Source organism: Artemia franciscana, chromosome 5, assembly GCF_032884065.1.
Source record: "Artemia franciscana chromosome 5, ASM3288406v1, whole genome shotgun sequence".
Taxonomy (NCBI): Eukaryota; Metazoa; Arthropoda; class Branchiopoda; order Anostraca; family Artemiidae; genus Artemia; species Artemia franciscana.
Window position 1 is genome coordinate 39,813,487 of NC_088867.1, and position 25,079 is coordinate 39,838,565.

Sequence of the window (25,079 nt, forward strand, 5' to 3'; positions counted from 1 at the left end):
AATACCTTCCGGCAGCTTATTTACGAATTTTATATGTGCATTGTAAGTCATAGTTTTGGGCTGTGTTTTTTAGTTCACAAGCAACTTCCTCTCAGTCACGGTTATAGTCCTCTCTCACGTTTTGCTTAACACACTTCCTCAGTACAGCGTTAGACTTATTGTCTAGATGACTTAGCAAACACCACTCTTCAGTCATTTCCAGGGTTTCTTTCAATATCCAACTCTGTCTACATGGAAGGAAATAGCCAAGTATATCAATTGCAACTTCAGTGGTGGTGGTCTCAAACTGCAACCACATTTCTTTGGGGTCTTGAGCGTCGATTGGTAGAGCATCAAACCTATTTTGCAGCAGAAGGCAAAACCCATAATTGGCTTGATCAGAATCCAGTTTGGCGATGTTAAATTTTCTCTTTGGGGTCACTTTCCTTCTCGTACTAAGACAGAGAAGGATCTTCACTTGAATAAGTGTATGGTTTCTCCCTGCTCTGGATCCAGTATGGGTTCCCCTGTAGGCACTGACATCTTGGACAGAGCTTCACCATTTTATCCTGACTAGGATATAGTGTATTAGGGCTACGGTGAAATTATCATTAGATCACCAAGTAATGCGTTGCGAGCTTTTCTGCAGGAACAAAGAATGTACAGCCAAATTTGTGGTCGTGAGAAAACTGGATATTTCACTCACCATTTTCGCATTGCTGTCCGTATGTGTAGCGTCCAATGACGTATTGTACTGATTGGTCAGTAGTTCCAACACGGTCATTCAAATCTACTGCTACTATGAGGTAGTCTTGATTCGGGCATCTTATCCTTGTATGCTGCAGCTCCATTTAGAATGCGTCAACTTATGTTGAACAGTTAACACACTTTAAGCGGATGAGGGCGATTCGGGGGTTAATAGGATCCCTTGCAAGAAGCATGCGATGAGCTATAGTACTCAGTATGAACCCCACTCCTTTGAAGCCTGGAACCATTCTGTAATCCAGAAATCAAAAATTGGTACTTCTCATGTGATTCTGCTATGGATATTTCTTTAGACAGGACACCTCCGATCCTTGTTTTAGAAAGGCAGATCACACTGTGTGCAATTCCCCGTAAGCTAGGACTCGGTGGGTTTTCTCTTCTTTCATTGATCTTACATTCCAGCTGAATTCTCCAAAAATATTTTTCATCTGGCTGATGTGGATTGGGATGATTTGCTCATTCATCGTCCTCGCCGCAATCCCTATTTGCGTGGGTGCTTCACTTAAAGCCAGGGATGTCGTAATTGGGGTGGGTCACTCATTTACCCGCCTTACCACCATCAAAAGTGAGGGAACATTGCTTAAAGCCGGGGATGTTAGTAGATAATATACTATTGAGACCATTCATTCTTTATTTAGATCTTACGTGAGAATTACTTTCACCGTAAGCTCCCCAGACTCACAGCACCCTGTGTCCGTTGGCATTACACTGCGCCAGGCGTGTGGTTCGTTGAAAGTTCCACTGTTCTACCTTTTTGAGTTCCACAACTTGGGCTTTCTGTTAATGGTTAGGGATCATGAGTTCGACAAACAGTCGGGAGTGCATCACTACCATGACACCAACAGACCGTTGAGACTCCTTTGATCCCGACCGAACAATCTCTGGATTCAGACACGAAAAAATATAAAACACATCAAATTCTTCGATAAATTACTGCGTTAGTGCAGAAGACCAAGGAGGATTCAGCTTTAAAAAATGCATACTGTACACAGAGACCTGCTTTTTTAATTACACTTATAACAGGGTCAGTTAGGCTGAGCTTTTGAACAAGATAAGAGTTCCGAGTCCATGGGGGAAACGTAGGAGATATTTTTTGAAACGGAAGAAAACTGAATAAAGTTCTGGATATCTGGTTTAGTAAATATTTTCCAAAACAGTTCTATATATGAATTACGTGGTTGAGTTAAAAACTTTTGATTGAAGAGGGTGGTTGAAACGTAGCTTATTTGTCACAAAAGCAGCATACGATAGCCTTACTCGGCGTTCGATGTGAGCAATAAGGAGTTGTCCTGTGTGCGTTACTGAGAAACCAATAAGGAGACCAATAAGTAATGTGATCCACTGGCTTGATCTTACTATTCCGATTGTGTTTTTCCAGTTGAAGAATACAACTTCCGACTTTTCAACATTGAATTCAAGACTGAGTTTTGTTTACTCAGATTGTAACGATATGACAACGTCGTTGATGCGCTGGATATTGCGACTAAATTTGGAATGTCGTCTGCAGAATAGACGAGAGACAAATTGAGACCAGCTAGGATGAAAGATGAGGGAGTAGGGGACTGTCTATTAAGAACCAAAACAAAATGGCATATCGAAAGGTCGTCCACTTTAGATGATGAATGGAGGACTAGGCGAACTTATAGACGAGAATACATATCTCGGAGGGTTCACCCCAAGTTTTGCTGCATGGAATATCATATCGACCTGATTGAAAAAATCAAGCGCTTGCGCATATCGTAACCTGTATCTCTACCAAACTTCCATTTGATAGAAAAATGAATATCTGATACCCAACCAGAACGAGGGCACTCATATTGTAGCTATAGATGTTACCAAAACTGTGATTTTCGCTCAGCTTCAACAATGCTCGAATTACTTGACCAATGCATTGTGACACCCCGGCAGAGACGTTTGAGAGATGCAGCAGCTTTTTCTGCGTATCGCAGGGTATGACAGATCCGTGCAAGATGGATGTCAAGCAGCTGGCGTGATCCAAATATATCAATTTGTGGGTTTTCCATAAGTAGCTGGAATGGAGCATGAATCTTTTGTAGGACTTAATAGTAAAAGTTTATTGCCATAACAGATCTACGAGAATTTAGAAAAAAAAGCCTGATACTCCTAAAAACAGTATCCTATCAAAATGAGGAGCAAAATCATTGGAGTCAATGACCATTGTTGAAAACGCTATGCAGGAGAATCACAGTCCTCCACCTTAAGCAACAAGTAAAATCACATTTTTTTTTTCTGGGAACTTCTTATGTGTCTCCAGTTTTCTTCCCAGGGGTAATCGTATTACACCATTGATCGCGGAGTGTTGGGGGGGGGGGGGGCTCATCAGCAATAAAATTCCCGTATCTAGTGCTCTTTTTAAGTAACTAGAAAGATCGTTGCATAACAAAGTGGTGTTATCTGTCGTTTTAGGCCAAGGAACATTCATTTTGTGGTACAGCAAAAAGAGAGTCAAAAGGCCAGAGAACGGAGATTTTAATATATCCAATCGGTTTTACATAGGCCAAAATTCTAAACAGCATGTCCTGAGCACCCATTTTAAAAAAGAGTTCTGAAGTATGACGTGAATACCACAGTGAGTTCGGTTCATAACGACGTTGATAGTACAGGGATAACCAGACTTTCTGGAAAAATCATCAGCAAATGACGACGTAAATAAAAAAGCGATCTTACACAGCATAGTGGTATTTTCGACAATTTTTTTGCCATAGAATTGCCTAAATGGGCCCTACAGTGCTAGGAAATGTCTATTTTAAGATAACTAATTGATCCATCATGACCTGAAAATCTCAACTTGAAGCCTTGAGCCTTTTTATTTTCTCGCTTTTTTTGCATGGTTAACATGCATCTAATTATTCATTTCTAATTGTTTTTTTCTGCCATGGCTATCAGGTTGGCTGGTAAGTCTGGTGGGAATAATAAGGGTACTACTGTAAACTCCGGTGTCAAAAACCCTTCACTGGAGGTTTAAAACCCCCTACTCTTGTATACTACCCTCTACTCCTGCACTCTTCCTTAGTGAGTGAAAACCAAGTCTATCGTTAAAAGCGTCATGTATGTGTTTCAACAGCATCTGAGGCAAAGGCTGTAAGTTATGCACGTTGCCCATTTCTAAGATAACGTTTTTATTGGCGTAAGGAGGCTTGTTTGACCCTGGTTCTCCAAAATGAATTAGGGTATTGAGATGGAACTTTAAGAAAATGTTGAGATGGATGCCAAATGCAATTAATAAATGCTCTGTGCATGCCGGTTGTCAAAAGGAAATATCAGCAACATCTAAGGAATAGCTGAGGGTATTAAGTTGAAACTTTCAGGGTATGTTGAGGGGATATAGAGAGGTGATTTGAGTGAAACCAATCCGGCTCCTTTCGTTTTTTATAGATCCCCTCCACTCAACACCGGTCGAATTTTCAAAAAGCTATTTTATCGGAAATAGTTAAACGATCTTATGACTAGGTCTCTGGGGATATCATGCCCCCACGACCCTGAAGCAAGGGTTGTGAATTATGCACTTTGCCCATTGTTTTCATTCAGGATTTATCATTAGGGAAAGAGGGAATGTTGAATTCTCAGCGTGTCTAAGAAGCTAAGGGTATTAAGAAGAAAGTTCTATGAATGTTTAGGTGTATATTGAACAAAATCAAAAGACACTATGCCCATCCAGTTTATCAAAAAGGTGTATCCACATAATCTCAAAAACTGGTGAGGGTAATAATTTGAAACTTTCTGGGTATGCTAAAGGGAATGTTGAAGAACGATCAAAGGGCTATCACCTCCTCCCCTCCTTTTTACCCTATTTACCTGTTCTCCTCCTAAAGTCGTCCGATTAAAATTTTGAAATTGCCGCCTTATTCGAAATAGTCCACAAAGGCCAAATAGCAAAGACGTCGGGGATGGCATAACCCCCCCCCAAAAAAAAAGCTTCTGGGGCATAGAATGTAAATTATGCAATTCCTTCATTTTTACATGCAGGATTTATCATTTTAAAGGAGACGATGTTTGATCCTGAATGTGTCCCAAAATCCTAAGGGTCTTAAGACTAAATTTCAGGGAATGTTCAGAGGTATGATAAGCTAAATCAAAAGACATTTCGTGCATCCAAGCTATAAAAAAATGTATATCTGTAGTATTTTTGGTGTCTTAGGGAAGAGTGCTAAGACTGCAACTAGGAATATTAGTGAAAAAGCTTTAGGCTTAATAGAGAGTAGAAGGGGTTCACAAGAACCTTTTACAAGAATTATCTGAGTGATAGGTCGTATGAAAACCAAAGGAATGTAAAGAAAGTGGAGAAAGCATTAAAATATGAACTAAGGAGATGTGAAGTGGAGGCCATGGATAAAATTGCTGAGGATTCTGGAAGATGCGGCTAGACGGCATAATAGTAAAATATTATACTGGCATGTTAATAAATTGAAAGCGAGTAGTCAATCCGGACTAGTATCAGTTAAAGATAGAAATGGGGCCACAATTAGTGATTAGGAAAAAGTTAAAGAAAGATGGGTGGAACATTTTGAGAATGTGCTAGACCGAGATACAGTTGCAGGAAAAGATATAGATGAAAATGAAAAAGCTCGTGATACCTTAGACGTGAAGGAAGATTTGTTTAGTGAGGAAGAACTAGTGACAGTACTAAAAGGATTAAAAGATAATAAGGCTCCAGGTGCTGATAGTGTGATTAATGAGTTTCTTAAACATGGTGGCTCTGAGGTTAGGAATAAGCTACTGAAGATTATAAACATGATTTTTGAAAAAGGGGAAATACCCAATGATTTTAGGAAAACCTTAATTAAACCACTTTATGAGAAAGGTGACAAGAGTGAGTGTCGTAATTACCGAGGCATTAGTCTGGTCTCTGTAGGTAGCAAATTACTGAGTAATATGATACTTTTTAGACTGAGAGATGCTGTAGACATAGTTTTAAGGGAAGAACAATGCGGTTTTAGAAAAGGTAGAGGATGTGTCGACCAAGTTTTCACCCTTAGGTTAATAATTGAGAAGTCCCTTCGTTGTCAAACACCTTTGGTTCTCAGTTTTATTGATTATGAGCAAGCTTTCGATTCTGTTGATAGAAGAGCATTAGCAAAGGTCTTATCCTTATATGGGATACCAGAAAAATACATTAAAGTGATTTGTGCCATGTACGAGAATAATACTGCTGTAGTCAAGGTAGGAAATGAGGTTAGCAACTGGTTTTGTATTAAATCAGGAGTTAAGCAGGGTTCTGTTCTATCCCCCTTTATATGGATCATTTTGATGGACTTCGTCTTTATTAGCACAGAAAATGCAATTGGAGACCATGGAATCAAATGGGGAGGGAGAACGCTCCTGGACATAGATTATGCTGATGATTTAAGCATATTAGATGAAAGTGTGAGCAAAATGAATGAATTTTTAGAGGTTTTGCTAGTTCAGGGCGCTAAAATAGGCTTGAAAATTAATGAAAAGAAGACTAAGTCACTAAGGCTAGGAATAAGTCAAGATGAAAAGGTGGCATTGGGTAACGAAAAGATTGATCAGGTTGGGAGCTTCACTTACCTTGGTAGTATTATTAGTAAAGATGGTGGGAGCAGTGAAGATGTTAAAAGCAGAATAGCTAAGGCTCAGGGTGTTTTTTCACAGTTAAAAAAAAGTTTGGAAGAATAGAAAAATAAGTCTGCAAACCAATTTTAGAACATTGGAAGCTACAGTGATGACAGTGGTCAAATATGGCTCTGAAGCATGGGCCCTCCGAAAAGCAGATGAAAATTTACTAGATGTTTTCCAGAGAAAATGCCTACGGATTGTTCTGGGTACCCGGCTGACTGACCGTATTTCAAACAGTAGGTTGTACGAAAAATTTGGTTCAATCCCGCTTTATAGGGCTATAATGAAAGAAAGGTTGAGATGGCTAGGCCATGTTCTGCGGATGAAGGATGACAGATTGCCGAAGATTGTCCTTTTTGGCCAACCGCCTGGGGCTACAGGGAAAGCAGGTCGTCCTTGTCTGGGTTGGGAGGATGTCATAAATAAACATTTAAAGGAAATGGGAACTTCCTGGGAGGGTGTAAAGAGGGAGGCCTTGAATAGATTAGGTTGGAGGAGGAGCGTGCGTAGCTGTGTTAGCCTCAGGCGGCTTGGTGCTGCAGTGAGTTATTAGTAGTAGTAGTAGTAGTCTAGGGTTATAATACGAAAACGGATGAGATAGCTAAGACATTTTCTACTGGTGAAGAATGACGGATTGCCAAAAAGTGTCCTTTTCGGCCAACCGTCTAGGGCCAAACAAAAAGTAGGTCATCCCAAAAAAAGGATAGAAGATGTCCAAATGAAATATTTAAAGGAAATGGTAACTTCTTGGGAGGGTGTAAAAAGGGGGGCTTCGAAAAGATTAGGATGGCGGAGGAGCGTACGTAGCTTTGTTGAACTCAGGCGGCTTGCTGCTGCAGTCGGTTAGTAGAAAGGTTAATAGTAGCATGGGGAAAATAAGCAAAAAATGACTAATTTTTGGTTCTGTCCCTTAGCAGGGATAATGGCCTCTATTACATTTTAGAAGTAGATTCACGCTGCCTGGAAAATTTTAAACTGTTGTGAAGTGGGTAATGCAGGAGCAACACTTTGGTTTGTTTCTTACCCATCAGTCGGACGTTGCCGTTGTACACACTCCTTAAAACTTGTAAAATAATGATCCTAGGAAAAATATTTTCCTAAAAAAAAAAAAAAAAAAAAAAAAAAAAAAAAAAAAAAAAAAAAAAAAAAAAAAAAAAAAAATTATGGCTCGTTTCTTAAAGACTGTTTCATTACACACTGTTTCTGTTTAAAAGTAGAAAACATCCACAAAGAAAATATTAAGTTTGCAGGAAGTGAAAGTTTATCATTTTCAAGTTTATCAAGTTCATCCTTTATCCTTTGTAGTTGCGAGGTTTATCTTGCGAATGGGTGATCGTATCTTAATGAAACTTGGTATATAGAAAATCTCATGCCTCAGACGCTCCATTTTCAATTCTGGATGGATCCGGGGACATAGGGGTGGAGGATGGGGGAAACGGAAATCTTGGAAATCGGAAATGTTGGAAAACTCTTAGAGTGGAGAATTCGGGATGAAACTTGTTGGGAATATTAAACACAAGCTCTAGATACTCGATTGACATAAGCAGACTGTATCTGATCTTTTTGAAGGAGTTGGAGGGATTTCTAGTGCTTTGGCAAGTTCGGTGCTTCTTGACGTGCTAGGACGATGAAATCGATGACTCTAGTACCGAGCCTAATTTTAGGTTCCGACCTCGTCACCAGTGCCATAGGAGCTCTTGGCTCTTGTTTTGTGTTTTAATGCCCCCTCCCCACTGAAAGACATCCTGGATACAGCCCTGGTTTGTAATGTATTTTTTTCCCTAAACTGTTAATGAAGCAATATGCCTTATAACTTTTAGGGTTGCAGGGAGGGGGTACAAGGCAGCAGTAACCAAATTTCTGTTTGTTATAAATTCAAGAACTACCCTAAAACTCTCTTCCTCAACCTAAGTTGAGTTAAGGGTTAACTAATAATGGTATAAAGGAAATGGCTCGCTTTTATTTACTAGATTGTCACACAGACCTAAACTTAAACGCACTTTCAATTGAAGCTTAATATGGATTGAACTGGGAGCACCGTAATGAAAATAAAGTAAAGTTGACCCTTTTTGGAGACCAGGAAGTGCGGACCAATCAAAAGAAAAGTAAACTGAATAGGTTAATTATAACAACATTAAAAATTCACTAGTTCTTAAGATCTACCTCTGGAATCGTGAATTTATTATGCAAAGCCGAAGTATTTTTTTCAATCAGACTTTAAACTTTGAAAAATCAGTACGTTTAAGACACGACTGTAAGTGATTTATATACTGGAGCAAAATAGTATTTATGTGTTACAATAGGGATGAGATACTAGGTTATTCGTTATACTAGTTTATTTTTATTAGCCTGCTTTGGGAAGTTTTAAGATATATTACGTGACAACCTCGTGAGCAACTAATTATGTCTTTTTTTTCTTTCTTTTTTAAACCAAGGCTTTCTGGCTTTCAACAAAATTGTTTTGCCAAAAAAAAAAGCCGTACAGCTCATCCTTGGAATACTCCCTCCCCCGTCTTCCCCTCTTCTCGTAAGTGTTGAAAGTCAATGCATATGATATTTTATAAAAATATAAATTCTGTTAATTTCATCAAATAAAAAGTACACTTTCTTGTCGAAAGCATATTCAATAACAGAAAAATTAAGCTATAACTGGTGTCTTGCAGACGTAAAAGAAAAAAATATCCTACTTAGGTATGCCCTTCCTAAAGGAATTCATAAGATGTTAGAGCCCCTCTGCGTATCCCCAGGTGGAGATAGGAAAACACCCTACATATATGTAGGATACGTCCTGGGAAGCACGAACCAAGGGGAACCTAGTCCCTGCGGGTCCATAATAGAAACTGGAGCATCCTCTCCAAGGGCCATAAATACAGGTGGAGGAGCAAGAAGGCCCCTCAAATGCACACTCAACAGCGCTCACCGGCGTGTCCACACGTCCTGGCAGGGACGTGTAGGATGCACGTCCATGAGAATGCAGGGGGCAAAAACTGTATCAAATTTAACTCATTTGTTCAAACTTTTAACGCAGCAGAGTTAATGCTTTTAGTTGTTAGGAAAATTCGAGGAACAAAACCATATCAAATTTAATCCGTCTGTTCAATCTTTGTAATCAACTTCATTATTGGGGAAATTCACTGAGTCAACTACATCAAGTTTAATTCATTATTTCAAACTTTATCCCCAACAGATTTCTCTCTGGAATTGAGTTCCAAATATCAACACCTACATGTTTAATCATAAACCCAGATCACGTTGTATGCCTGATTTCACGAGTCAACTGTTCAGAGCTCCTAGTTGAATAATCGTGATAATTTCAATTATATCGATAAACAATTCTAAAACGCTCAGGAGACGATCCATTTAAAACCTGGCATAAAAAAATTATAATCTGCTGAGACTTAATAAAATCAATATTCAAAATATGTAAGTCTCTAAAACAATCTCTAGCACTACCAGACGCAAGATACTCACCCAAACTTCTAATTTCCTTATTCTGCATAATCTGGGCCTTTTTAACATGACTAGAAAAATTGCATGCACACAATGAACAACCATAAACTAAATAAGGATAAACAATTGAATAACAAATTGCTTTCAGAACATGTAGAGGAAAAAAATTATGAAATCTTCTTAAAATACAAACTCCACGAGCCAATTTTGAAGATAAAACTTTGCGATGATGAATCCAACTAAAATTTACATCAAAATAAAATCCTAGATATCTACATTGAAAAACCTAACTAATGGAAACACCTTGTAAAAGAATACCATGACAATTATTTACAACTTTATAAATGCGACTAAAAATCATATAATTAGTCTTCTCAATATTCACTGCAAGAAAACTATGCTTTGTGAACTGAGATAAATTCTCTAGAGGTATATTAGTTATCTCTATAAGATCCTCGACAGATTTCTCAATTACTGTAAGCGCTGTGTCATCTGCGACTTATGTAACTATGGCATCAGGAAAATAAAGACGCATTGTGTCCACGTATATCAGAAACAGTAAAGGTCCTAGTACCGAACCTTGAGGCACTCCACTATTCACATTGAAGGCTTTCCCTACCACATCATCTATCAACTTTAATGGACCTACCATGCGGGTAAGACCTAAAACATTCCAAACACTTCTCACGGACTCCTAAACAAGTTAGCCCACATAATAAAAGATTAAAATCAACGGTATCAAACGCTTTTCTAAAATCTATGAACACAGTAAGAGGGATAAGACTCCTTTTTAGGGCACTATTAACGCACTTCATTAGATGGTATGTGCCTTTAATTAAATTAAATTTTTCGACGTAATATTTCTTTTTTTTAGAATGTCTTAACTTACTCACTAAATTTCGTTGACGAATATATTCATTTTCACTTTCTTCAGATGAGTCATTTAAACTTTTGAAGAAGCAACTGTTAAGAGCATTTATAGCTACAACAACTTCATCATCAATCCAGGGTTTTCGGGGGATATCTCGTTCTTTTTTCCTAGTAAGTTTCAAGGGACAAGCATGATTCAAATATCGGAGTAATTATCCCAAGAAAATTGTCGAGGGCACGCGAGGGATCCGGTTCTTCATACACTTTCTCCCATGATATTACACTTATTTGTTCACGGAGCTCATGTAAATTTGCCGGCCGAATATCTCTTATAAGTTTACGCCTAGTTTTTTCGAAAGTCGGGCTCCGTTGCTTTATCGTATATGTAACTGGAAGATGATCAGATCATAGATGGATCATGATATCACAATAGAATCAGGAACTAAATCTGAAGGGAGAAACACATTATCGACAAGAGTAGCAGAATGTTCAGTTATTCTAGAAGGAAGGCGATTCATAGGAAAATAACCATCTATAACATCAAGTTAAAAAAACTCAAAATTATAGCTAATCAAACATAACAAATCAAAATTAAAATCACCCATGATTATTCATTCATTTTTTCAAGACAGAGGTTTACATAAATAATCATCAAATAAATCAAGGAACTCAACCGAGGGAGTGTTAGGTGGTTTATTAACCAAACAAATTACTATCTTTTTATTATCATCAAATACAATTTCCACAGAATTAATTTCCACCTTACCTTCAATCCAAAGGCATAAATCATTCCTCTTTTCAAAATTTATTCTGTTTTTCAGCAAAAAAACAAACCTCCTTGTCTTATCCGATTTCTCACCTTCGAAATCGTTTGGTAACCTGGAAAAATGTAAGACGAGAGACAGCTGTCCATAGACAAAAACGATTCGCAGATACCTAATACATCAATACTACAGTTCATAGCAGACAAAAAAATTTCCATATCCTCAGACGATGATGTAACATAGCAATTCCATTCAGACACACGAAAACTCTTATTTTCTTTCCGTATTGCAAAATCAAATGTTACATATTGACTTTATCTTACTGGCTCAGGGCATTTTACAACACTATCTTGAGCAATTTTACGCTCTAAAATTTCGTTAATATTCTAAAGCATTATTTTCTAATTCATCCAACCGATCCTTCTGGTGTAACGGCAAAACTAATTATCAAGAAATAAGAACAATATAAACTGTACTGACTCCTTTTGGAAAAACTAATAATAAAAAAACGAAAATAATAATACATAAAAAAATTAAAACAAAAAATAAATAAAAACAATCAAAGCGACATCTTGCAACGACTAAAGGTGACGGGAGAAAGCATCACTCGCAAGGCGTATATAAATGCGACCTTGATCAGACCACACTTGTTTATTACCGTGTTTTTCACATGCTAGGTTCAGAATGTCTCGTCTCTGCTTTGATAAGTTTTCTGATACAAATATACCAGTGTGCGCCAGCTTCGACTTAAGCTTAAAAACTTTCTGGGCAATTTCTTTCGACCTGAATTTGACTAGGACCGGAGCTGTGGTATCTTGACGAGTTGTAGAACTGTTTAGTTTAAATCTTCTCACTTCCACAATATCACCATCAGATACTCCAGATGTTTCCATTTTATTGCGAATCACACCCCCAATTACTGACCTGAATTCACTACTTCGAAGCTGTAACAGTTGAAAAGAAGACTGTCTAGCCTTAAGTCTTGATCATACATATCTAGTTTCTGCTCTGCATACTTAATTCTCTCCTCAAGAAATATTATTTGATTTCTTAGAAATTTCAGCTCGTTACTGAGGGCTAGGAATTTCGATTCAAACTCAACAATCAATGCTGAGTAAATCTCACTGACGATAGTTAAACTCTGAGCTTTTATGGCATTCAAAGTGTCACTGGATAGAGACTGCCTACCAGCAGCAGTAGCCACTAGTTTTTCATCCAGCTTCTCGTCTATTTTCTTAGCAAGATTTTCCATCACACTTTGGAATTCCTGTTCTTTCGTGGAAATGCGAGTAATAATAGCGGACGATCCCGCCATTGTTTGTTGCCCAGGAATTGGAATTTAAGTTTTTGGCTTGTCTTTGTAAAGTTCTATATAAATATTCGATTAATGAATAAAATCCTCAAATGCTCTCTTTACACCCTTGCTAGTAGATTTCATAGCTTCCGCCATATTTGCCTCAAACTGCTTAAGCCGTGACTCGAGAACAAACTGGGTGTCATGTGTCCCGTAGCAAAAAAACAGATACTTAAAGGCTTTTGACTTTCGAGTTCGCAGTCTTTGGATCCAAAATCTCACTAACAGGAACTGGCCAATCGGGAAATCGTCGAAACTTTGCTAGAGTCAGATCATGAATACTAAATTTAGTCATTATCTATAGCTCAAAATTATCAAAAGTAATTTACTACAGTTGCCAAAAAACTCGTACCTGTTAGTGGGGCAGGCCCACGTCAGCAGTGGCAATCACCGTTTGACAGGTGGCCCAGTGATAAGCAGGACCTGCTAATTGATTTCTTCACCGTATTCTTAAAAAATGTCAAAACATCTGAGCATCTAAAATAATCGTGCCAATAATCACACGTAACTAATTATCAGAGTTAGCGAAATGCGACTGCGTTGAATGAATACTAGATGCAAAATTACCCAAGAACTATACACATACAGAACCTCGAGTATAATAGACAGTAATGCCGCATGTTTGCATATTCACTTCTAAAGGTGGAGATAGATCTACAAAACAACTTTTAACATAGACATCTGTTTCAGCAAAAAAAAAACTGCTCCACAGCACAAACGCATCTGTGATGTTTATTCAATAGAAAAATGCCAAATTCTGAATTTCTCTCATAGTTTCTTTGTAAAACGTGAACTAAACCGTAGATAAAACTTTATCTCAAATAACAACCACGTCTCTCTGTAATTACTTGCTAGTGTGAGTTAGCCACATATTGTCACGTCGGTGTGAAATATGCATAGTCTTGGATCAAAGAAACGTGGCATTTTCATTAAGACCTCTGAGAAATAACTGAATGCGAAAATGTGTCTCTTTTTCCTGCAGGCACGTCTAATAATGCTATAGAAAGGACAAATTTTCATTAAGACCTCTCAGAAATAACTCTCAATATTGATTAAATTTATCTTTAATAACAATCCCCTCCCCTTTGTAACTAGTTTCTAGGTTCCCACCTTTCTTTAATCCATGTTTTTTTGCTTGTATTTTATCCTTTTTTTTTCATGCTTTGGCCAGCCGTCTGGGGCTACACGGAAAGCAGATCATCCTTGTCTGGGTTGGGAGGATGTCATAAATAAAGATTTAAAGGAAATGGGAACTTCCTGGGAGGGTGTAAATAGAGAGGCCTTGAATAGATTAGGTTGTAGGAGGAGCGCGCGTAGCTGTGTTAGCCTCAGGCGGCCTGGTGCTGCATTGAGTTATTAGTTGTAGTAGTAGTAATATTTTTCTATTCCTATGCCAAATAGGAAGATACCGCTACAGATACGCTATAGTATTAAACAAGACCCAGGTGTCCATTATAGCATCGTGAGGGACTAGTAGCTCCATTTGAACACACTCTTTGGACGTGCTTAAAGTCATTATGCTATCACTACTCACGTAGGCTAGTAAAAAGGGGTAGGTTATAACTAAAAGTCATGACAAGTCGATTATTTTGTCAAAGTATTTTTAATACAGTACTTAACTGAAACTATTTTTATCTTTAAGGAATGCGTCATTTTGCCTCGAATGGCAACTGTACCAAAATTTAATTTTTTGTGTTGCCAGACATATAACAATGTGTTGTCAAACTCTAAATTGGTGTCAAATTTATCTTGGGAGTTTCTTTAATTTTGAAAGCTAAGAACCTTAGTCATCTAACTGTGGCTGGCATTGTTTGAATTCTTTGGCATAAAGCTTCCAGTAAAAAAAAAATGCGTTTGCTGGGAGGAATACAATATTATTACTAAAATAAAATTCAAAGAAAATTCCAAATAAGTCTTCCATCCAGAAAAAATAAAAGGATTTATTTCTGCAGGGAAATCAACTTACTTTTCTGCAGGCAAATCAACCTCAGTAAGCCGTTGGGGTGTTGACAGGGGCTTCACGTATTGGGGATGCCCCTTAAATGCTTATAACCATTTAGTGAAAAATTTTGAGTCGGTAAAACAGTGGCTTGATGCATCACTATTTTAATGGCTCGAATTTTTCTTTATTAGGGTAAATTGGATATGTATGACGTAAATTCAATGAAATCATAAAACCAGTAATTCTAATAGCGATATCACCCAAATCAGTTAGTAAAAATGACCAGCCAGTCAGTAAAATTTATAAACCCCCTTCTCCCCTTAACATTTTGGCCTGTAATGCCTCTGGGTGTTTGATGCATCTTTTTTGCCTTTCAAAACATTTTTTTTCTATAATAGATTTCAACAAATTAATGGGATATCCGTTTTAAGATAAAAACGTCCTTGAGATAATTGGGGCTCTGAGAACTCCAGAACATGTTCATAGTGACCGATTATCTAAGGATATAAAAACTCCCATTTCTACACAAGGAGGGGGCTTGGAAGAAAATACAAATACCTATCGTTATTTTTAGTCTGTCTATAAATAGAAAAATCAAGACTGAGCAGCTATTTGAGAACTACAACGTCTAGAAAATATAGTTTCTGAGTATTTTCTAGTTCTAAAGTGAAATAAAGATTAAAATCTAACGTGTTAAAATGTGTTAAGAAGGTGCGGAGTGATTTTTCTCCGTAATCCCACAAAGAAATAATATTATCCCTAAGCCTATCTCGTAAATGGTACTTCAGAGAAAAAGATTTCAGAGGTTTAAAAAAAAAATTATATGTAAAAAGTGGCCAAAAAAGGTGAAAGACTGGCACCTATTGTTAGACTCGTAGTTTGGGGGTAATTTGGCTATTATATCGGAAACATAGGACAAATTATTGCAAATGTCGACAAGACTCATAAAGATTTTTATATCCACCGTTTTGAAGTCTATTTGGTCGATATTATATTATAGTCTTGTTTGAAGAGCAAGTTCACATTTTGAAATATCACTGAAGAAAGTAGAATGTAGAAATGCCATCGAAAGTAGCCAAAAATGTGTCTTTTTTACATTAAGGTCTTTTGATTTTTCTACAAGGTGAACATTTTGATTATGTGAAGATAGCATAGACTTACATATACTTATATAGACTTATAGACTTACTTATATAGACTTACTTTATATAGACTTACTTCTAGGGGACAAAAAATCTGACAACCATTTACCCACTCTTTCTACTGGCCAGCTAAAAGAAGTTATAATGGAGTGTAGAGGAACTATATCTTTGTGAATTTTTGGGAGGCTAAAGAATTTGACAGGGAGGCCAAAGAGCGGAGCAACATTTAGGATAAAATATTTTATACATTTGTGGGGTAATGAATCTTTCATTTTTTGAAATTCTTGGTTCTTTTCGTATTTTTTGGGTGAAATTATCGGTATCGTCTTAATCTATAGGCATCAAGTGTCTATCGGAAAAAATAATTCATAACTTTTTATTATATGATGAATTGTAAAGAATAACAACTTTTTTCCCTTTTTCTTCCCTGTTAGTAATGATGCCTTCATCTCTTTTTTAAATTTTTGAGAATTTATGTGTCTTTTTGATTTTTAAGTTTGAAGTATGAGGAGTGAAAGCATGAAGATGCTTTACCACCTCTCTTCGAAGTAAATCTAGGTTTTCAACATTATCTCCAGAACCAAATATCACCAACTCCACACTGGAGACTATGCCTGAGAAATTCTTTCGTGTTTGAGGCAAGCAACACGCTTTAGAAGACAGTTTCTTAATGGCCGGACTAGGACATAATCAAGAAATAAAGCATTTGAAGCTCAAAAATTTTTCTGCACAAATTCTTATAACTTCCCCGATAAACGACACCTATTTATGCAGAAATCGTGGTGAGGGTTTTGAGCTATTTTTGAAATTCTTTGTGTCTCTTGCATTTCAAAATGTGAATCAATGACTGAAAACTAACCCTTTTCGCTGAATTGCTTTTATGATTACGAACCTAAATAAGTAAAAAGCCCCCTTAATTCAAAATAAAAATTGGTCTAAAGAGTCCCTACCATTTTAGACTCCCTCGACGTGAAAAACATTTGCGTTGTATTTAGTCTCCCTCTCTGTGAATTTCTTAAGGAGATACATTCTTCTTCGGGATCGAACTCAACAAGCCGAAAGTCATCAGAAGTAGAGATGAAGGCCCTTCGAATCAGTTTTTTAAATTATTTTGGCCTCTACAAAATGCAGTCTTTCGGTATTCTGTATAGAACACAGAATATGAAAAGTATGACAAGGACGCTAACCCAAACCTCTTAGAAAGCTTGGTCATAATTTGACAATGACAAGAATTTAAAAGCCCGCTTCCCCACCCCACAGAGGCGGGATAAGGTAAAGATACCGAAAGTTGCATAAGGACACGTCCTCTTACTTTGAACATGGCTTGACCGGATTCCAACAACCTGTTCTGTTATATATCCCAATGTAAAGTATTTATGACACTCAGTATACAACCCAGGGATCGAGTCCTGGCTCTCGTAAGGCATGACTAGGATACTTGCTCTTATTACCAACAAAGTTTGTTGAAGATCTGACAACCCATTTCGGGAGTCGTCTCGATAGCCCCTCCCCTTTTCCATCTTTTGCCTTAAAACTTTTTCCTCCGAGGGCTTTATAAGGAAATTTGACTTATTATGCCTGTCTTCTTTTCCGAAAAATATTGGCTTTAACCTTTATCATTTTGACAATAAACAACAACGAGAGATAAAACTTCACAAAAAAAACCTCAAACGAGACTGCGGCCAACATAGAGGAAAGACTAAAATAACGCGGATATTTCGTCTGTATCAAAACTAGGCGTACTCAGCACAAGATAAAAAAAAACCACTAAACTAAAAACAAATAAAACCATCACCAATAATAATAAATACAACTGTTGCTACTGATCCACGTAGGGAAAAGAAGCTATTAGAGTTACTTCAATGAGAGCATCAAAGCAACTGAGGAAAAATTATGAAAATTGAAACTTGGTTATTATTTTGAACATGATTATTTTTCCTGAAGATTTTGAGTTGTAAAAATATTTTATTTGACTTTACAGGCTGCTTTAATGTGGACTAAAAAGTATTGTGACAGCAACTCTCAGGTCTACTTACGTGAAGTTGTATCAACATTTTTGGAATACATCCAATTTCACAAAATTCCAGCTAATGTTTTAATGAGGGAAGTACATCCACTGGGTCTGGTTCCAGATCACACAATTATGAATGCCCTTGCATATCAGGTAAGCAATGTATGTATTTATCTATTTATTAACCACTATATATACACATAACCGCTATATATGTGATAATGTATATGTATATATATATATATATATATATATATATATATATATATATATATATATATATATATATATATATATATATATAATAATATATAACATATATATTTCGGGCACTCCGAAAAGCAGATGAAAATTTGCTAGATGTTTTCCAGAGAAATTGCCTACGGATTGTTCTGGCTACCCGGCAGACTGACCGTATTTCAAACAGTAGGTTGTACGAAAAGTGTGGTTCAATCCCGCTTTCTGGGGCTATAATGAAAGAAAGGTTGAGATGGCTAGGCCACGTTCTACGGATGAAGGATGACAGATTACCGAAGATTGTCCTTTTTGGCCAACCGTCTGGGGCTACACGGAAAGCAGGTCGTCCTTGTCTGGGTTGGGAGGATGTCATAAATAAAGATTTAAAGGAAATGGGAACTTCCTGGGAGGGTGTAAAGAGGGAGGCTTTAAATAGATTAGATTGGAGGAGGAGCGTGCGTAGCTGTGTTGGCCTCAGGCGGCTTGGCGCTGCAGTGAGTTATTAGTAGTAGTAGTAGTAGTATATATATATATATATATATATATATATATATATATATATATATATATATATATATATATATATATATATATATATATATATATATATATATATATATATATATATATATATATATATATATATATATATATATATATATATATATATATATATATATATATATATATATATATATATATATATATATATATATATATATATATATATATATATATATATATATATATATATAGCTGATTCTGTCTAATTCTAAAGTATCATAGATTGGAATCCACGCCAACAGAAAAACATGCCTTCTTTACCTTCTATTTTTCCACACAAATTTTGTTTTCTTTAATTCATGAAATTTCCTCTTTCCCAAACTCAACCTCTACAAAAAAAGGAATGATTTCCGAACAGCCTACTTTTTACCTTCAGAAAAAGGCCTAAAATTAGGCTCAAACAATTAGAAGTCTAATATTATGTATAAGCTAACCAGTGTTTCAAACCTTTGATGAATTAATGTTTATAAATAAAAGGGTTTCCTGGCGCTTATATACGTTTTTTTGGGGTAACAGAGGTTCACCGATTATATAAAAAAAGATGGTTCTGTTTGAACAAATCATTGATTGCCACCAAAGATGTCAATTTAAGGAGGGGAAGAGCAAGCTTCCCTAGATTAAAACAATATCTTGTTTGACATTCTCAGCGATTACACCCATTTTTGGGTATGTTTATTGGAGGAAATCTATAAAAAAACACATTAGCCCTCCCTAAATTTTGTAAAATACATTTTGCCCCCTCGAAATTTTCTTAAATTAGAGCCACTTATTAACACTACTCTTTTGTCCTATCGATAGCAGTAAATACTACATTGATATCCTCAGAGAAACTCTCTGTGGCAATGTAGTACGTTCTTTTTTTTACTTTAGCATTTAACATGTTTATGGCACTTGGTATCTGCCAAGTGACATATGACGATCGCAAATTCTGTCGGTCTGTCAGTCTGTCTGTCCCGGTTTCGCTACTTTAGGTACTTCCAGGTAAGCAAGGACAATGAAATTTGGCGGGCGTATCAGGAATCAGGCCAGATTAAAGTAGAAATTGTCTTTTCCCCGATTCGACTATCTGGGGGGGGGAGTGGGAGACGGTTAAATCGGAAAAATTAGAAAAATGAGGCATTTTTAACTTACGAACGGGTGATCGGATCTTAATGAAACTTGATGTTTGGAAGGGTATAATGTCTCAGAGCTGTTATTTTAAATCCTGATCGGATCTAGTGACATTGCGGGGAGTTGGGGGGGATGTAAAATCTTGGAAAACGCTAAGAGTGGAGGGATCGGGATGAAACTTGGTGGGAAAAATAAGCACAAGTCCTAGATGCGCGATTGACATAACCGGAACGGATAAGCTCTGTTTGGAGGAGTTGGTGGAGGGGGGTAATTCTGAAAAATTATAAAAATTAGGTATTTTTAACTTACGAAGGAGTGATCAGATCTTAATGAAATTTGATGTTTGGAAGGATATCGTGTCTCAGAGCTCTTATTTTAAATCCCGACCGGACCCGGTGATATTGAAGGAAGTTGGGGGGGGGGGGGGGGCGGGGTGAACCTAAAATTTTGGAAAACGCTTAGAGTGGAGGGATCGGGATGAAACGTGGTGGGAAAAATAATCACAAATCGTAGATACGTGATTAACATAACCGGAACGGATCCGCTTCTTTTGGGGGAGTTGGGGGGAGGGTTAATTCTGAAAAGTTAGAAAAAAGGAGGTATTTTTAACTTACAAACAAGTATTCGGATCTTAAGAAAATTTTGTATTTAGAAGGACCTTCTAACTCCGACCTCTTGTTTTAAAGACCGATCGGATCCAGTGTCATTGGGGGGGGGGGAATCTTGGAAAGCGCTTAAAGCGGAGAGATCAGAGTGAAACTTGGTGGGAAGAACAAGCACCAAAAAAAGTCCAAGATACGTGACTGACACAACCGGACCAGATCCGGTCTCTTTGGGAGAGTTGGGGGCGGGGGTAATTGAGAAAAATTTGAAAATATGAGGCATTTTTAACTTCGAACGGTTGATCATATCATAATAAAATTTGATATTGAGATGGAGCCTGTGCTTCAGAGCTCTTATTATAAATTGCGACCAGATCTGGTGGTATTGGGGGGAGTTGGAGGGGGAAACTGGAAATCTTGGAAAACGTGAATATTGAGGTATCTGACGAGTGAGTGATCGGATCTTAATGAAACTTGATATATAAAAAATCTTATGTCTCAGATGGTCCATTTTCATTTCGAATTGGATCCGGGGACATAGGGGGTTGGAGGAGGGAAACAGAAATCTTGGAAACCGGAAATCTTGGAAAACACTTAGAGTGGAGAAATCAGAATGAAATTTGGTGGGTAGAATAAGCAAATGTCGTAGATACGTGATTGACGTAACCCGAATGGATCCGCTCTCTTTGGGGGAGTTAGGAGGGTTCAGTGCTTTGGCGAGTTTGGTCCTTCTGGATGTGCTAGGACGCTGAAAATTGGTAGGCATGTCAGGGACCTGCACAAATTGACTTGATAAAGTTTTTATTTACCTGATTCGACCATCTGGGGGGGGGGGTTAAAAGGAGAGGAAAAATTAGAAAAATGAGGGATTTTTAACTTACGAGTGGGTGATCGGATCTTAATGAATTTTGATATTTAGAAGGACCTTGTGTCTCAGAGCTCTTATTTTGAATCCCGACCGGCATTAAGCCTCTGATTTTCCTTTTTAATCAATCTATTGATTCTTAGAATTTTGCTAGAGCTCGTGCCTTGTGAGCTCTTGGCTCTTGGCTCTTCCAACCTCGTCACAAGTGCCATATGAGATCTTAGCTCTTGTTTTTTTGTTTTTACTCCGTAATGCAAAATTTTCAAATATTATAATCAAATTTTATTCTTATTCAATGTGGTAGACCAACACGTCGAGTGTGATAAGGACCATTGGTATCTTATTTGAAATTATGATATTAATCAGTTGTTAAATCATTTTAATCAGCTTACGAGAGGTATTACAACTGATTTTCTTCGGATTCATGTTAGAATGTATGTCTTTTTTCTCTTTTTTTTTATTTTTTTGCTCAATAGCACATGCTCTATTTGTTAAAGGGATTGATTGAAATTATGCATTATTTATGCCTTATTATCGTTATAATATTTTTTTATGTAAATTATTTAATATTTTTTATTTAATATATATTTTTATTTAATATTTTTATTTTTTTGCTCAATAGCACATGCACCATTTGTTAAGGGGATTGATTGAAATTATGCATTATTTATGTCTTATTATCGTTATAATAATACGAAAAAATGTGAATTGGGGGGGAAGCTGGGGGCTGAAGATAATGAAAAGTTTATTGTGTCGAGTGTGGTTCGTATTCCAATTTTTGATAAAGAAAATGGAACTCTTCGGCTGCACGGGGAGGAGGATGAAGATCCATCAGAAGGATCTTAAAAACCATATAAGGAAGATGTCTTCATTTTATAGGGAAGAAAAAAGAAAACATTTCCTGCGGGGTTACACTTGCAACATGTTTCTCAAGAGGGAGAGGGTTAAAAAGATGGTTTTACTTGAAAAATTTCGTATTTTTCAGAAAGTTTCAAAGTTTAACAGATTATGTGCAATTTTGGTCAGAAATGTAGTTCCAGCGCCTGCCCTCGTTGGCATCCAAGAGTTTACTGCTGCCATTGTCGCTGATTGCAATTGACAAAACTACCCCTTAACATTAAATAATAGCTCCTTTCTTTCAGGCAGACCCATCTAGCATAGACCCTGGTAAGCTCTCCCCGAACAGAGGTCGTCGTGTACACACTGCTCGGTCAATGTCTGTTCAGTCGTCAATGGATCCATACGGATCCTCAACAACCTTAAATAGTGAGAGCGCTTCCAGTGAAGTTGAATATAGCCCAAGATACTCGGGTGACAGAGGTGGCTCACCTCAAGGAAGAATATCAAATTAATAGCCTATTCACGTTAAACGGGAATAAGGCATAAACATGGCGCTGTGTTTAAACTCTACCTCTCTGTCATTTATTTTTTATTCAGTTGTATTTAATCACGACATCTTAGGCTTTTTTGGTTTCCTAAAAATGTTATTTTCCCAACCCTAAGTAGTATTAAAGGATCGTAAAAGACGGCATGCAATAAATTCGTCCCAATCGTCAGGGGTCACTCCAAAATAACCAACACTAACCAACACACTCCCAGACGCTTTGCAGCTTTCAAAAGGCAGTACAACAGTGAACAATTCTCTGTCATCATCTTTACATGTTTCAGGTTGCCTGTTTTCTAGATCTTAAAATAGTTTACATCGCTCAAAAAAAGTGCTGCCACCTTTTCAATAACCCTTGTTATCTACACTAGTCCTTTTATAACCTCTCTGAAAAAGTCTAGACTGATCATATCCTTTTTCTTCAGTACTCTGCACCATAATCATATTTTACCACAGCAGCACCGTCACTGCACTGTTTTCCTGTAAACTCTTACTTTCGACCTTATTCCACATTTGCTCTTCCACACGGTCATAGATTGAGTAAAAACAACGTCTGCATTTGCTGTTCCACTTTCACTATAATTTTCATCCTTCAACTATAGCGCCATTTAAGTAAAGAGACTTGTCTACTTCTTCAACTGCTTCATCACCTAGCTTCATGGCATTAAACTATTCCTCGAGAACACTCAATTTCTTTGAAGAAAGAATTATTAGAAGATAATCTGGTTAAGTAGCTTCATAGTATCAGTAGCAAACAAGTTTTTGCCAAAAAAACTTTTTTGCATGAAAACAGTCGATGAAACTCCGGTATACATATTCAGAGTTTTTTAATAGAAAAAATAAAATAGCACTTAATAGGACACTTCGTATAGAAGAAGTTGCCGTGTTCGAAATATCCAGTTAAAAATTTTATATCTGCTCACTGTCGATTAAAAGGTTTCATCCCTATTTTGAACTGTTATACTTTCGTCATGGAAAGGCAGTGTGGTCTTCGAAGTTATCTAGCACTTCTTGGCTATTTTGTCTAAAAGAACATGGCTCCGCTTTAGTCCTGTTAGTCTTCGAAGGTCATCTTGGGGCTTCTAACTTCGTAAGGGCGTAGATATGTTTTCTGTATGCTTCAAAGTCTTGTGCTACATGAGGAAAGTCCCCTAGTTGTAGGGAACTAAGTTTCCTTTTCACTTCTTTAGACAATTTTGAGGATGAGAACTATTAATTCAGCATTCAAAGTTTATATGGGGAAAACGGGGTAGATCAATTCACTAGTAACAGCCGAGCCACCAGAGCAGCTGGAGTGGATTACTTTTTTGACTTTGAGATATTGGACAAAGTTCCACATTTGAGACTCTATCATGATATGTGACGCAAATGATGAGATACAGATATTTAGTTTTAAAGGCTACTAGTCTAAGACTGAAGTTCAAGTTTCGCGTCTATGCCTCGCATGCGTAGGTATAGATAAAATTATGAAAGTTTTGAAAAGGAGTATCTTAAGCTGCAGAGCTTCTCTTCACCGTAAGGGTGGAAGGGTTCAGAGCCTTCATTCCAGAAAAATGTAGTAGGAAGGAGGGAGAGGGTGACTTAATGGAACCAGAAATGAATGAGGCAGAAGGCAAATACAGGAAAGCAGAAATGATGACTTGCACTTTAAGTTCAACAGCCTCAACTGGATATCCAGTTTGACATTTTTGTGGGGAATTCTTTTGGTGTCATAATTCGTCGCTAGTACGTCCTTGAAATCATCCTTTCAAACACTATAAGATTTTTGAATCAAATGAGGCAATTTTCTACTGCACTAGAATAACAAACACCCATTTTCATATACCTTTAGTATAAAATACATTTAAGTCTAATTCATCTGTTACCTTCTGTTAATATAGATCTGTAACATATATTTGGAACTTCAAACGTATTCTTTTTTGCTTTTTTTTTTTTTTTGCACAACTTGAAATCTAGGTAATTTTAGTTTTGTTTTAGGAAGAGGGGTATGTGCATTTTATGTTTCATTATCATTTCATTGATTTCTTATAACCTTCCGGAATTATTTTTGTCGGATTTAACTTTTTTTTTCCTGTGCTGCATAACTGTACTTGCTGAACTATCTTATGTCTGTTTAGTGTTTTAAGCTGTGAACAAATTATTTTTAAAAGAAAGATTAAAAGAAATTGTATTTTTAAGTGATTGTCTCTGAAGTCTGTCTGGTCTAGAATTAAAAAGTTGCGAATTAGATTTAGAATTTCGTGCATTATAAAAGGACGCAACAAAATATGAAAAACAATCGAAAGGATACCATTGTAATATGTTCATTCGATAGCGAATGCAACAATAATCCGAATATTTTAAGACCATCTACAAGACTATTTTTCAAGGAAAGAAAACGAAAAGCTTACAATAAGTAGAACACAAACAACAAGATAAACCAAATATTAGTTAGTAAAGAGG

At 36.9% G+C, this 25,079-nt stretch overlaps 1 protein-coding gene across 3 annotated transcripts in view; it reads left to right on the top strand.

Moving 5' to 3' along the window:
- The window catches only part of LOC136027395 (serine-enriched protein-like), an 82,276-nt gene extending 57,462 nt beyond the window's left edge, over window positions 1–24,814 (top strand). For 2 of the 3 annotated variants that reach the window (XM_065704606.1, XM_065704603.1), the window contains exons 6-7: window positions 17,846–18,037; window positions 22,396–24,814. In XM_065704606.1, coding sequence (XP_065560678.1) covers window positions 17,846–18,037; window positions 22,396–22,605 — 402 coding nt within the window. In that variant the 3' untranslated portion in view covers window positions 22,606–24,814. The remainder of the gene's footprint in view (window positions 1–17,845; window positions 18,038–22,395) is intronic. The other variant, XM_065704604.1, reaches the window with a different exon arrangement.
- Window positions 24,815–25,079: the final 265 nt, after the last annotated feature.